This window comes from Vicugna pacos, chromosome 11, assembly GCF_048564905.1.
Source record: "Vicugna pacos chromosome 11, VicPac4, whole genome shotgun sequence".
NCBI lineage: Eukaryota > Metazoa > Chordata > Mammalia > Artiodactyla > Camelidae > Vicugna > Vicugna pacos.
In genome coordinates this window covers 79828236-79842958 of record NC_132997.1, presented here as the reverse complement: position 1 = coordinate 79842958, position 14723 = coordinate 79828236, and the positions used below count along the sequence as shown (strand labels likewise).

The 14723-nt window shown below is 42.2% G+C and overlaps 1 protein-coding gene across 6 annotated transcripts in view; it reads right to left on the bottom strand.

The window, feature by feature from the left end:
• Positions 1-14723, bottom strand: part of CFAP58 (cilia and flagella associated protein 58) — a 214565-nt gene that overhangs the window by 144541 nt on the left and 55301 nt on the right. For all 6 annotated transcript variants that reach the window (XR_012077570.1, XR_012077569.1, XR_012077568.1 and 3 more), the window contains exons 14-15: positions 13176-13287; positions 11043-11147 (exon numbers count right to left, since the gene is read on the bottom strand). Coding sequence is in view for 2 of the 6 variants with exons in the window: in XM_072971840.1 (XP_072827941.1) it covers positions 11043-11147; positions 13176-13287 (217 nt within the window). In the remaining 4 variants the exon portion in view is untranslated. The remainder of the gene's footprint in view (positions 1-11042; positions 11148-13175; positions 13288-14723) is intronic.

Here is a 14723-nt window from a genome sequence, read left to right as displayed (position 1 = left end):
TTCTAGAATTTTCATGCTAACATCAGTAGGCTTCAAAAGTTTATGGGGTCCTAAAACATGCCTCAAAGCCTGGAAGCACTCATTTATCAGTTTCCTCCTAGGTCTCAGTCCTTGTCATTCAAGAGCTGAGGACCAAAATGTGAGGTTACCATGCTCCAAACCAGAATAAAGTCGTCCTCGGCATCCATGGGAGGTTGGTGTTCCAGGACCCCACACAGACACCAAAATCCACGGATGCTCAAGTCCCCAATACAAAATGTCACTGTATTTGCACCTAACCTACGCACGTCCTTCTGTATACTTTAAATCATCTCTAGAGCATATATAATACCTCATACGATGTGAATGCTATGTAGCTAGTTGCTAGCACATGGCAACTGCAAGTTTTGCTCTTCAAAACTTTCTGGAATTTTAAAAATATTTTTGATTTGCAGTTCTTTGAATCTGGGACGTGGAACCCATGAAGACCGAGGGCCGGCTATAATGATATTTTCTGAGCACTGACCAGTTCTGATGACCGCTGGCCTCTGCTAAGTGCTTTATGCAGTTCCTTCTCTTCATCTTCACAGCAAGCAAAGGATGCTGATAAGGTGATAAGCTCCAGGCGTCAGAGAAGGAAGGTCAGGTAACTAGGCAAGGCCATGCATGTAGGAACCAGGAATTGTGGGGTTCCTTCCTGAACCATGGCTCTTGCTTTGGAGCTAAGGTGGTCACCTTTTACAGCCCCAGTGCTTCTCTGACTGAACCAGTATCCTGAATGCCTAGGGATTTTGTTAAAATGCTGGTTCTGATTTATTAAGGTCTGGGGAGGTACTGAGATTCTGCATTTCTAGAAAGCTGTCAGGTGATGCCAGTGCCACTGGTCCTAGGACCATAGTTAGAGCAGCAAGGCTCTAGATACACTGGGAAAAGTGCACCTTCCCCATTAATGACCTCAGTGGTCTGCACAAGACAGATCAATGAATATATTTCTCCACGGAGCCAGGCTGCCAAAGTTAGACTCAAAACTCCACCTGGTGCTGGATGTGTGGCCTTAGGGGCAAGTCTCTCAACCTTCCTATGCCTCGAATTTCTTGCCTATAAAGGGATAGATAATAGCTTTTTTCTTATTGGGTTGTGACAATGATTAAATGAGATTGTACGTATACAAAGCACTTAGAGTAAGGTCTCACCCACCGTAAACACTCAACAAATGTAAAATAATCAGAAGATCAGGAAAAATGAAGATCCTTACCAAAGAATTATCTAAAAATACAGTTTGCTCCCCCCGCCCAGCCAATAACTTGCACAGATCCATCCAAAGCCTCCTATCCTTCAAGCCGTTTTACAGTTAAGTAAACCAGACTTGACATCTAGTCAGTCATAAAATTAAATTAGAAGAAAGTTCACCCTGAAAGGGCAGGACCCAAAAGCAAGAAAGAAGCAGCGGCTTCCAGCTCGGTTCATCATTTCTTTATCTGAGGGACATGCCCATTCCCTACACCTCTCCGCACAAGAAACAGTCGCGGGAGCCGGTGACAGTTTCCTAAAGCAACACAAAGCAGAACCACATCAAAGCAGTCTTCTCACGTGGGTCATTTCCGTGTGTCACTGCCATCAGGTAGTGTGTCCCCACGCTTGGTAACCCCCTGGAGTGATTAACCCTTCTAGTAATATGTCACTATTCGACATATGAAGGGAAATGCCTCAGTGTTCTCACCTGTGAAATGAACATTCTGCGAGGTCAAGTTTGTTTTCTTTCTCTGAAATTGTCCCACCTGCTCCTATGAACGATGGCTCATTTCACGCCTCCACCATCTGGCGAGTTCACTGTGCGCTCACCATCACCCTGAGGACTGTGCATGGGTAAAGCACAGTGCCCAGCACACAGGAAGCACTCCATAAAGGATGGTTGTGATTAGAACAAAATCAGGGCACCATCTTTTAAATGAACCACAGGCTGCCCTGACCGTGTCACTAGCTGCTGGAATAGCAGTAGATGGGTGGGATGGGGGAAGACCAAATGGGCACTTGGTTGTAAAATAGCCACTGCCTTTGCCTCATGCGGATTGGCAACTGACCACTCAGGTGAGAAGTACGCAGTAAGGGGCAGGGAGGAAGGGGTGTACGGGCAGCGGTCTTCAGGGTCTATCAGGAAACCACAATTTCTGTGACAGACACTGTGTGTGTCCTGAGCCTCATCTTCCCAGTCCATCTCAAACTTTCAGCTGCAGCTGAAATGCCTGGCGCAGTGGGATGGCCATCAGTTCCTGGAACACGTGGGCAGCTTCCACCCCAACTGCCTGCGGAGTCAGCCTTTCTGCCTCCGGCCAGGGCTTCCTCAGAGGTGGGACTGGGAACAAGTGAAGGACCCTGTTTTCAGAAGCAGCCCAGTCCCACGGGGGCAACCTTCAGCCAGTGGGGAAGGGAAGCCCGTGAGCAGTCCCAGCCTCCCTTCCTCTGACGGGACAATTCTGCAGTGGTTTCAGCGTGGCTCCTCGGAGGCACTCTGGTGGCGTCGGAACTTAGACACCCACAGGGATGGCCAGCTCTCTCCGGCCCTGCACTGCCTTCTCCTCCTCCCCCGCCTCACGCTCCTGCTCCCTCACTCCAGCTTCCTGAGTCCACCTCCGCAACCAAGCCCTTGCCTCAGTCTCTGCTTTGGGGAACCCAAACTGAGACCCCTGACCACCTCAGAGCCTTGTTCAGAGTCCCATCAAGTCCTGAAGAGAATCACAGACCTTGTCGCACTGCACTGTGGCTGCAGAACCAGGAGGTCCATCAAAGCCAGGATCGAGTCTGTCTGATTTACCCAGGAACCACAGGCGCCCTGGCACGGAGGCTCAGTAAGCTGTAAGTTGAGCAGATACCAGCCATACATCTGCTGTCCATGCATCAAGAGGGTCAGGAGGCAACCAGGTCTCATTGACAATTCAGGGAATGCTTCTCTGTTTCAGAAAAGCTTTACAATGAAATTAAGGCAGAGCCATTAGCAGCTGGGGAAACAGACACCTTCTATTAAGCCCACCCACTGCTGCCCCACAAAACACAGCCAGGTTTCCCTGCCTCCTGGCTCACGTCCTCAAAGGAGCTCAGCCTAACTTCTCTGACTGTCCACCAGTGCATTCCACCTGTAGCCTCCTCCTTCCCTATTTCCTCTTTCCCTCTTGATTCACAGCCGTGTATTTCCATCCAGAAACCGTAACAAAGGACTAGATCAAAGAAATTGAAATAAGTAAAGCTGACTGTGCTGCTGTTGCTCCTTTAAATTCTTTCTCCCCCAGGCCTTGAAGCTGGAGGTTGCAAACTAGCTGCCTATGGGTCAAGGGTGGTTGGCAGATATGTTTCTGGGAGGGCCATGCAATGTTCTTAAAGTTGCCAATATTTAAAACTCAGTATAGGGAACATAAAAATTCACATTTCCAACTATTCTTGAAAAATTTAAGATTTGATGACATGCACCACAATTAGCTGGGGTGAGTTTAACCGCTTCCTAGAGATGGACCCAAAGCCCCCTATGTGCTGGGGTCCCCACTATGCCCTTTTAACTCTCACCCTTAGCCCCTTGTCAGTTGCCATTTGTGATTGTGACACACAAAGTTCACTTTGCTCTTTCTTGTTACCTGTCTGGCCTTGAAGGTGAAGGTATACGAGCTTGCTCTGCCATATTTAAGCACTTGGACAAAACAGGTCCCAGCTGCTATAAATGTTCCTTGTGTTTTTAAAAAGCCTCTGGCAAGGGATTCAAGCTTCCTACTCTAATGTTATCAGGACTTGTGCCATTATTTGGAATCCCATCTTGATGTGATGATGATGATGGTGATGTAATGCTAGTACAGGATAGCAGTTATTCATGGCACACATGCCTGCCTAATCCTACAGATGCCTTTTTAAAAAGAAATTATTACTACTAAGGGATTTGGGAGAGATGAGGAATAAATGGAGCAAAGACAGAAAGGAGAGGCCAGCAGGAGCCACATTTCAGTGATGCTTGCCTTGTCCTTGCTTCCTAAAAGAGGAGAGTAGCCTGGTGGGAAAAGAAAAGAAATCCTTCCCATCCACACTTCAGATTCCGGTTCAGGCAAGAATACAGACCACTTGTTACCACTAAAACTGTAAAATCAAGTTATCCTTGAGCAAGGGAGAACTTTGAGCACACTGCATGAATCAGCCTGCCTCGGCATGCAGAAAGGACCCAGACAGTTTGCACCAAGTTTATAGATCCATAAACCACAGTAAATTCCCGACTCCTGCAAAGTTAGAAGTTAATACAAAAATTCAAAGGCAACAGGGAGAATAATTCCCATAACCTCCCAGAGCTCCAAGACAGAACTCAAATGACTGTGTGAAATACCACTTACTGAAGGACCACCATTCTCGCAACATTCACTCAATCACTAAACAAATATTTTTCTGTGGGCAAGGGACGAGGGATGAAGTAATCATTAAGACAGACATAGGAACACTTTGTGAAGCTTATGGTCTAGCAGAAAAGTCATTAAGTGCACAGCTGCAATTATTTCATGAATGACGAGTGTGACCACGGTAGGAAAGAGAAGCCAAGGTATAGAAACATACACCAAGAGACATAACCTAGGAAGAGGGGTCCTCTGAGGGAAAAGTATTTACGCTTAGGCCGAAAGGGTGAATAGGAGTTGCCCAGGCAAAGAGTCTGTCCATCTTTATTTAGCACTTATTACATGCCTGGTACTGTATCAGGCACTGGGGTTAGGAAGGTGAATTAACAAGAGTCTTTTCTCAAAGAGTTTACAGTCTATTGGGGGCAAACAGACTTGCATTACACCTGTGCTGGGAGGTGACAGGGATTCTTCCTCCCCTGAAACAGATTAAACGGTCATTTTAAAAATGTTCTGATACTAGGAAGAATTCAACCAGAAATCTTCCTAATTGCAAAATGTTCTGTTGTGAGTTCAGAGAACTTCTCCAATAATTTAATAAAGCAGCTGAAATTGAGAAACTGTCAACCCCCGTAGCACGCCTGGGGTTTCACCAGGATAACAAGGCTTGTTGTCGGCAGATGCACAAGCTCTGGAAGAAAACTCACAGCAGGCACAGGGCAGCCCAAGCCTCCAAAAGAAAGGCTAAATGAGGAGTTGGACAGAGGGGACTGAGGCAGGCTATTCAACTTTGGAGACCTGGGGAGAAAATGCTTGCTGGTTAACAATATTAACAATCATCACCAGAATGTTAATGACTACTAAAGACTCTGATCAACCTTTAGGTGTACTTACACTTAATTCTACTATTGTCCCAGTTTGTGGATGAGAAAACTAAGGATTAGAATAAACCAGAAATTTCTGTTTATGGCATTATGGTATACTCAATAACCTGCAAACTAAAGTCCACAAAGCATTTGACTTGCTTAACAAAACAACACATCCTTTTAATCACAAAAAGGAGTTTACAAGTAGTTTGATCCTCAAGTATCAAAATCAAAGGGTGAATCATATTAGAGCAGTAGATAGATATGGCAGCTACGCCTTGGGGGCTGACTGGGATAAGTGACTGGACTCACTGAATAAGGAGCTTGGATTTTAATGGCTTTAAGAAGATATAAAATGAGGTGCTAAACCTGTGTAAAGTGGGGAGTTGGTACTGAGATTCCTCCACATAAAGTTACGGGCTTACAAGAGTTACACCCTCAGTGAAAAGACACAACAGGTAGAAATTCACCCACTGGGACAGGAAGACCACAAGAAAATCTAACTCTCTCTCCTGGGCTCTGGGCAGGGAATAAAATGGCTTCCCTGAGAATTTGTATTCATAGTTCTTCTATCATAAGAGTTTAGAGTTTTAACATAAATTAATTGGGTAGTCTAGAAAGCTCCAAAATGAGGATTTAACATAAAAAATTATCTTAAGCAAGTGAGATCTCCTAGGGCACCCAACAGAAACAAATGAAGGGACCTACCTTTAACCTGGACCATTCCCAAGTCCCATATGTAAAGCCTTTCTGAAAATGAGTTCACAATCCAAAATCACAATGCAAAAGGAAAAGGTCCATCATGAATGAAAGTCAGCAGTCACAATAAACAACAGGAAAGACCTTCAAATAATAGAACAATCAAATAAAGACTATAAAATAAATGTTTCAATTAACTGAAGACATAAAGGAAGGAATAAAAACATGAAAGATCAAGACACTATCAATAAAGACCACTCATATGTGAAAAAGAATCTCTAGAAAACAAAAATTGAATTATTGAAAATAGAATCTTGGTAGATTGGCTATTAGCAGATAAACACACCTCAAGGGAGACTTGGTAAACAAGAAGCTAAAGCTGGGAAAATGTAACATAAGAAATAAAGAGAAGAAAAATATCAAAGAGGTCAGTACATAAGAAAAAAAGAATGGGAAAAATCCAAGATACATCTAATAAGAATTCCAGAAGGAGTGAAAATAGAATAAAAGAGAGATTATTCAAAGACACAGTGTTAAAAAAAAAAAAAGAGACAGAAGGCCCAAAATGGAGTCATTTGTGCTAAGCCCACATCACCAAACTCAGACTTAATACTTAACCTAACTGCAGATTCAGCCTTTATTAAAAATGTAATCTTAACTGGTGAGGCTGGAATTACCTGGTCAACACTGGTGGCCCCTGCCATCCCCCAAAGGAAGTTGACCTTGCCTAGACAACCCACTCTTTGCAAGTAACATCATCCTGCTCACTTCTGCCTATAAAAGCCTCCCATTTTGTACAGCTCTTTGGAGTTCCTTTCAAATTGCTAGATGGAATGCTGCCCAATTCATGAATTGTTGGATAAAATCAATAAGACCTCTAAAATTTATTCAGTTGAATTTTGTTTTTTAACAACAGGAAACCTCTGACTCAGGAAATACAATGAGTCCTAAGCATAGCAATTAGAACTAAATTCATACTAAATGTATTGTGCTGAAACTCCAGAACACTGAAGACAAAGAGGAGCTCTAACAATCAAGCAGAAGAAAAGGCAGGATACTTAAAAAGGAGCAATAATAATTAGACTGACAGTAGACACCTCAGTAGCATCACAGAAACTAACACAGGGGACTAACATCTTCAAAGTACAAATAGAAAACAGGATTTCGACTTAATCATTTACAAGTGAGGTGAAAATAAAACCATTTTCAGACAAGCAAAAGAGAGTGTTAGCCACTGAAAAATTTATCATTGAAAGGACTATGAAAGCATGCACTTCAAAAAGAAGGAGGTGGAAACTAGAAGTAAGAAGTTGGAGATACGAAGAAATAAAAAATTAACTGGTAAATATTTTGGTGACTCTGAATAAATAATTCATTGGCTCTATAAAATACTGATGATGATGACGACTAACACTGGGAGGACCATAAGAGGTAATCTGAATTAAAGCATTCCAAGCCCTTCTGTTGTTCGTGAGAAGGATAAGGATATTGATCAACTTTAAATTTGTTTAGACTTGATGTCAACTATGCATGTTAAATTTTTAAGGAAATCAGAGAGAGAGGGAATTACATTCAGTCGTGGTAACTATTCGGAAAAAATAAACAAATAAACCAGGGAAAGGAAAATAGGGAGTAATGAGGAGAGAGAAGTGGCTGGTGGAGGGGAAAAGATAGAATAAAGAAAACTCAATCCAATAGAAAGCAGGAACAGATCATTTCTCAGCATTAAAAAAAAAATCAGAACAAATAATAGAAAACAAGAAGTAGAAATAAACCTAAAATTATCAATAAATACAAGTAGACTAAACACACCAGCCAAAAAGACAAAGATACCAGATTAGGGTTTTTTTTAATTACAAGAGACTCACCGAAATACAAGTATGCTACAAGTTTAAAAGTATAGAAAAATTATGCAAAAAAAACCCCAGAGCTATATTAATATCAGACAATTTTGTAAGTAAAAGCATTAAGAATTCAGGAGAGTTCTTGCATAATATCAAAGGAACAATTCACCAAGAAGAAATGTACACCATGACCTTTTACTCACTTTGTGATAATCCAAAGTGTCCAAAAATGACAGAACTACAAGGAGAAAAAGACAAATCGCCAAACTTTTCTCTTTCAGTGATTAGGTAGACAAAGAAATCAGGAAAGATGTGGATTTGGACAATGCAATTAAAAGGCTGGTCTGACGAACATCGTGTAGACTACTGAATCTTTAAAAAAAAAACATGCATTCTATTTAGAGAATGCATATCCTTTTCAAGCACGTAAGCATCAGTTATAAAACTGACCACTTGGCTGGTCACAACGCAAGTCTCAACAAATTGCAAAGAATCAGCATAATAGAGACCACAGGCAAAAAAGTGAGAAATCAATAACTAAAAGATTACTTAAACACATATATATTTGGAAATTCAAATTTGTAATTTTAATTACCACAAGATAAATAATGGGTATTTTTCAAGATTTACTCTCAACGGAGAAATAATTCTGCAAATAGAAAATATTTAGAACTAAAGAAAATGAAAATACCATATTTCAAAACCCATAGGAAGAAACCAAAGTTTTAAAGGACATTCTGTAGCTGTAAATGCTTACATTAGAAAAGTTGGCTGAACATTAATGAGCTGAGTATCAATCTTAATAAGGTAGAAAAAGAACAGAATGAACCCAAAGTACACAGAAGGAAAGGAATAATAAAGTTAGAGCAGTCGACAAAGTATGAAACAAACTTACAAGAGCAAGGTTTGGCAAAACACAAAATGGTTCCTTTTAACACTAATCGTGATAAGAACAGGAGAGGCAGGTAATGAAGTGGTAGGAAGTCAGCTCTGGAGCTGACTGCTTCATTGGAGTCCCCACTCTGCCACTTACCAGCTGCATGGCTGTGGGCACGTGACTTGTGGCTGGCACTGGTGGAACCACAGCTCAAACCCTGGACTGCGGACCCTGGTGCCCAGGCACTAACTGGTTATTCCTACAGTAGGACTTTCGGGTGTGTACTCTGAAGAGAGTATCATCCTTCCATAATGAACCCGGGTATTATTATACCCACTTAACAGATAGAGAAACTGAGGTTTGAAGAATATATGTAATTCTCCTCAAGTCATGAAATAGGAAGCATTGGAGATGACTCAAGACCAGATCTTTCTGACTCTGAAGTCTGCCCTCTTAACCACCATGCTCATTAATGAGAGGTGAGGAAAATCCCTGTTGGCCACTCACTGTATACTCAACTTCAGGGAAAACGTCTTTTCTAAGGCAGAATATAAAAGAGAAGGGGCAAACGCACCCTTGCTCATGGACAGAAGTTCTTACTTTTACTAATAATATCCCAGTGGTTAAGATTACAGAGTCTGGAATTAGAAATAATAATAATTGCTAATATTTATTAGATACTTACTATGTGCCAAGCATAATGCTAGCCTCTTTATTCCTTACAACATCCCCTCCCTTTTTTTTTCTTTTAACATTTTGCCAATTTTATGTCACTGATCCTCCATCTCCACATGCAGGTGTCTCCCTTCCCTTCCCCTTTCTTCATTTCTTTGCTCTAAAATTCTAAAGTAAACCCCAGACTATGTATCATTTCATTTGTAAATACTTCAGTATGTTTCTCTTATGAAATGGGCTTTTTTTCTTTTTTTACAAAACCGTAATACTCCTATCACACCTTTCTTAATGTCATTCAATACACATCCAAGGTTCAGATCTCATGTTCAGATCTCACTGACCGTAGAGAAAACAATGAACAGACGCACACACCTTGCACGAGGCCAGCCACACAGAAGGCCCAGGCAAAGGCAGGAGCTACTATGTTTGGTACATGATAAATGGTGACCGAGGACACTGGAGTGTCACGCTTTCTCCACATGGGGGTTGAACCAGAATGACGAGGCCTGAGATGATGGCTGAGGGAAGGTGAAATGAAAGGGGACAACTGAATTCTACTGGGCACAATTACATGCTAGGTTCTGTGAATGCTCTTCCTTGTACCAAATTACTCAGTTTCAGAGAGAGCTACTGAAATTGAATGGTTAAACTGCTGAGGACAAGTAGCCTTATATCCTAGAATTCCATACTGAGTGCTGGCTAATTTTATTACAGGGGAGAATCACAGGCTTTCCCCACCCTGGGCTGCCCTCAGAGGTCAGCGATGTGGACCAAGAGCAAAGTGCAGGCGCTCTCTCCCCACATCTGGTGAGTTAGGACGTAGGCAGCCCACGAGCATCTGTGTGAGTTTGGGTGCAGGCGATAGGACAGGACATGATGGCAAAGATGGGCACCCTGAGCCATCAGTCTCGCAGACTCTTAGTGTCCCAACAACGTCCCTTTCCGCAGGCTCTATTATTGTCCCACAACACAGATCAAGCACCTCAGATGCAGAGAAGTTAACCTCACACACTACAGACTGAAAGAGGCAGGATTCCAATCCAAGCCACCTAACACCAGAGCCTACAGTGTAATCCACACCAAACTCCTTGGGGCTCAACTTCCTTACCCACTGATTGGGGGTGACAATATCCACCCCCTCTATCGAACTGTGAAGAGGACCTGAGACAAGGAGATAAAGCCACCAGCACAGTGTCTGGTGATGAAGGAAACGACAGTGATGACAACTGGTACTTGCAAAGATACAGGCACACAGGGATGTTACCACTCCTAACTGCTCCAGACTAACTTACCACATAAAATCTTCACAAAGATACCTTTGCTTCCATTTCGCTCTCACAAATCCTCCAGAGGACACTTGTGCTCTATGAAAATTAGCTCTAAGCTAATTTTCAAAATCAAAATCATGGCGTTTCATATTATATGAAGACATGAAGAAAAGTATTTAAAAGAATCTAACAAAGCAAACTGCAGAGATGTTGGGATAGAGGGGGCAGCTCACATTACCCAATAGAGTAAATCTAGACTTGAACTTAATTTTTTAGAATTCTTGAAATATCAGTGATGGCAGCGTCAAAGACCAATTAATCAGGTTGTTTGTTCTCTGTGTGTGAGTCCCTGTTGCCATCTACAGTTGAAAACAGGGCATGCATGCAACACTGCCAAATTAACAAAACCTAGTCTTGAGGACGCCGGCGCTAAGAAAATATGCTCATACAATGAGTACAGCACATGGAAATGTTACCTGGAGGAGCAGCTCTTTTTCAACCACCTCTTCCGTCTTGCTGATGAGACGCTTCTGCAGGGCATGAATTTTCTGAATCAGCTCAAAGGTACTGGGGTCACTGGCCTGTTCAAAAGGAACAAAATTAAGCAGCCAAGATGATCAGTTTCAAAGCACTGAGGTCCCTATGCAAAAATCAATGTTTTCTGAAAATCGACTGCAAAGCTGTAGACCCAATACAGAGAGAATCAGAACCAAAAAAAAAAAAAGTATAACAGATGAGACATCATCAAAATAGACTGATGTCTGGCTAATGTTTTATCTGTTACCTCTAGTTAGTAGATAAATGGAAAGTTAATATGTTTATTTCACCAGGGGAAATAGTAACCACAATATGACAGCTACAGGGCATCAAACCTGACTCTTCACCACCATCCAGAAACCAGGCTGAGTGCTTTTCAAATATTATTAAATATTAGTCACATGACAGCCCTCTTAGACAGTATTATCTTCCCTTTTTACAGATAAGGCATCTGAGGCTCAGAGGAGGAAGTCATTTCCCCACACTGATAAAGGTCGAGCTGGATTCAAGCCCAGATATGTCTGGCTCCAAAGCCTGGGGTTTTTAATTACTATGCTCTGAGGTTTCGCTACTGTCATCTCTGCTTCCATAGGAATGAGACGGGGCTCCCTAATTCATTCCATCTCAGGATTCTCCTTTCCTAATTGTCAACAAGAAGATTCATTACAGCCTATGAGGGGGATGTCTGCTAATAATTGGCAGCAGAACACAGCCATGGTGTTGGTGTTTAGCTCTCAAACAGCGTTATCAATCCCGAAAGCTTTGATGTGCCTTCAGTCTATGCATAATTCAAACAAGATCTGCAGTTATACCTTGATAATTTGTCCTCTGGACTTTGAGCCAAAGCTTCACTTCCAACTGTACTGACACTCAGAATTAATTTAGCAGCTAAATATCTTCAGCTGCCTCCCAGAGTCTCTACTTTCTAATTTTTTTAATAGAAATTGACATGAATTGGAAACTTCAAAGATCTGCTTGAAAACACATGGAAGAAAACTACTGTGACAGTAAACGAATTTAAAATCTTTAGCCCCACTTCCCCAGACACAACCGTATCATTGTTTAGTAAACTACCCGACTCTTGGCATTTGAAGAGAAATAAATAAGGGTCCAAGAGAGGTGGGGGGAGATATTCCATGGAGTCTGACTGTGCTTAAGAAATACTAAGCAGAGCCAACTGATGCCCACACATTGGGACTAGATTTGGCACCCACATTCACTTGGCAACAATGGACGTCATTAAAATTCAGGCCTTATGTTTACATCACAATTTATAATGCATTATCTTTAATGCTTTCTTCATTTAAAGGAAAAAATAAAAAACAAAAACAAAAACCTACTTGGCTGATTTTTCCCCGTGCCCTCTTTTCTATATCACACACTTCTATTCTCCCAGCACCCTAACTGTGCACTTAGTCCAAACCCCTTGTGGCCCCCATACTGTTGGGTACAACTATAGGAGATGGACATCTTTCTCTTGAATAAGCAGTTTGTCTTCCACTGTGAACTGCTGGTGGTAATGCCTATCAGGAGGTCATAAAATAAATTGTGAGGTTTATTATCCATCATCTACCAATGGGACTTTGGCTGTGTCCCCAGATCCTAAGAGAAGGGGTTTAACTAACACAACGTTAGTTCTTTGAAAAGAGGGCTAGTTCACAAAAGCCCTATTTCCTGTGGGGAATAAAAGGAGGCAAAGGCCGACTGAAAGATGGTGAAGAGGCTGGTGGTCAATGCAGGTGAAGGCAATTAACTATCCAAGAAAAACAGGCAGCCGAAAAATAGCTGGTTGACCAAAAACTGCTTCAACAAAAACAAAAACAAAAACAAAACAAAATGTCCATTGGTGAGGCCAGTTCACAGCTTTCACTGGGTCTTCTTTAGGCAGAAAGGGTTCTGTCCAAACAGAACCCAAATCTGGAACAATCCAAATTACATTTGATCCAGCCTGACATTTTAGGCGACAATCGCACTGCATTAAATAAAAACACGCTTCTTATTGGCCTTGAGGTAAGGAGACAAGCAGGGAAGACAGAGGTTTGGGGGTGGGTGGAGGCTGTGCCAGAGGTTACCTCGAGCTTCCTCCATCTGTGCACGTTCATGGGGTTCTCCAGCTCCTCCTCCAGGGCTCGGCATCTTGTCCTCTCCTTCAGGAACTCTCTCTGCGTGTGAAAAAGCTCCTGCCTGAATAAGACAAACTTTCTTTTGCAAAGAAATTCTCTACCCATTTGAGTATCATATCTTTAAGTGGTTACATATACACTACATCTCATAAAAAGCTGGAATTATCGGGAGACTTTGGGAACTGAGCCCAGCCTCCTAATCTGGGCAGGACACAGATGGCATCAATTCTTGCAGAGCTCAAAGTTCAGCTTTAGCTTAAAAAAAAAAAAAGGTACCCCTGCTTCAGAATTATGATCCTGGATATCTAAGGAATTTAGAACAAGGAAAGAACAGGGGAGGTAAATTATGAGGATTTCAATATATTTTTTAAAGTTTCTAAATGCCTCCTATAGTAGCAGTGAAACCCCAATCCACGTTCCACCACGAGGTGTGGCACCAGAATGCACGCTATCAAGGCTCAGGCAAGAACCTGACATCAATTAGGACAGAGCTTCACCGCCCTGACTGCATACTGCAGTCACCTGGGGAGCTTTGAAAACCTACCTTTGCCTGGACCCAGTGCCCAAAGGGATTCTGCTAATTGGTCCAGCATGTGGCTTGGGTTTCGTAGACTGTCATGTCCTGCTGGTAATTCTAACATGCAGGTCAGGATTGAAAAACATCAAATGAGGAGAGATCTTTTCTCTCAAGTTCCACAACTACACAGATGGCTGGAAAAGTCCTGAAGAGCTAGCTCAGGCTCAAACACACTCTAAAATCTGTGAGAATCTCTAGTTAATAGGTAATGCACTACAGCCAGCCACAGTACCCAGTGAGCCGGCTGCCACCCTATTCCACGAGAGGTTTTGCTGGGAGGCGGAGTAGAGGCAAGCACTGGCGTTGACATGGGCAAGAAGGATATTATTATCTGTCCTCGTCTGCTGTGGGTGTTCAGATTACTAATACTAAGCCATCTCTTTTACTTAATTGCTTCATTTAAACCAATAATACGACTTCCCCTCATTAGCAAGACAAACCATTAGAATTAACCGCATGATGTTCACTCAACAGGGAGCTCAGAACAAGCTGCTGAGAATTAAAAGCATATTTTTAACACTACAATTTTCTACAGTGTCATCAGCAAAGGAGGGCAAGAGTATTAGCCACTGTTACTGATGGCTCCTTTTGTACTAGACTCTGTGCCAGGCACATTACGTTTGTTTCCATGTTTCATTTTAACTACAAGTCTAAAGCTCAGATGAGTTAAGTGATTTGTCCAAGGTCACACAGCTTATAGGTAGCCAAGTCTGAGATTGGAGTTCAGCCTGCTTGCCTCCAATATCTTTATTAAGTTGTTTTCCCATTATAAAGAGAGATAAAAATCTATTATCAAAAAACCAGCAGTGTTGACTGAGAATGGGTAGAATTTGGTCCTTTGTGTATGTAATAAAAATAACACATGGCTGGCAAGTTTAAGTGCTGGTCCTGGAGATCATTCAATAGCTACTTAGAATGAA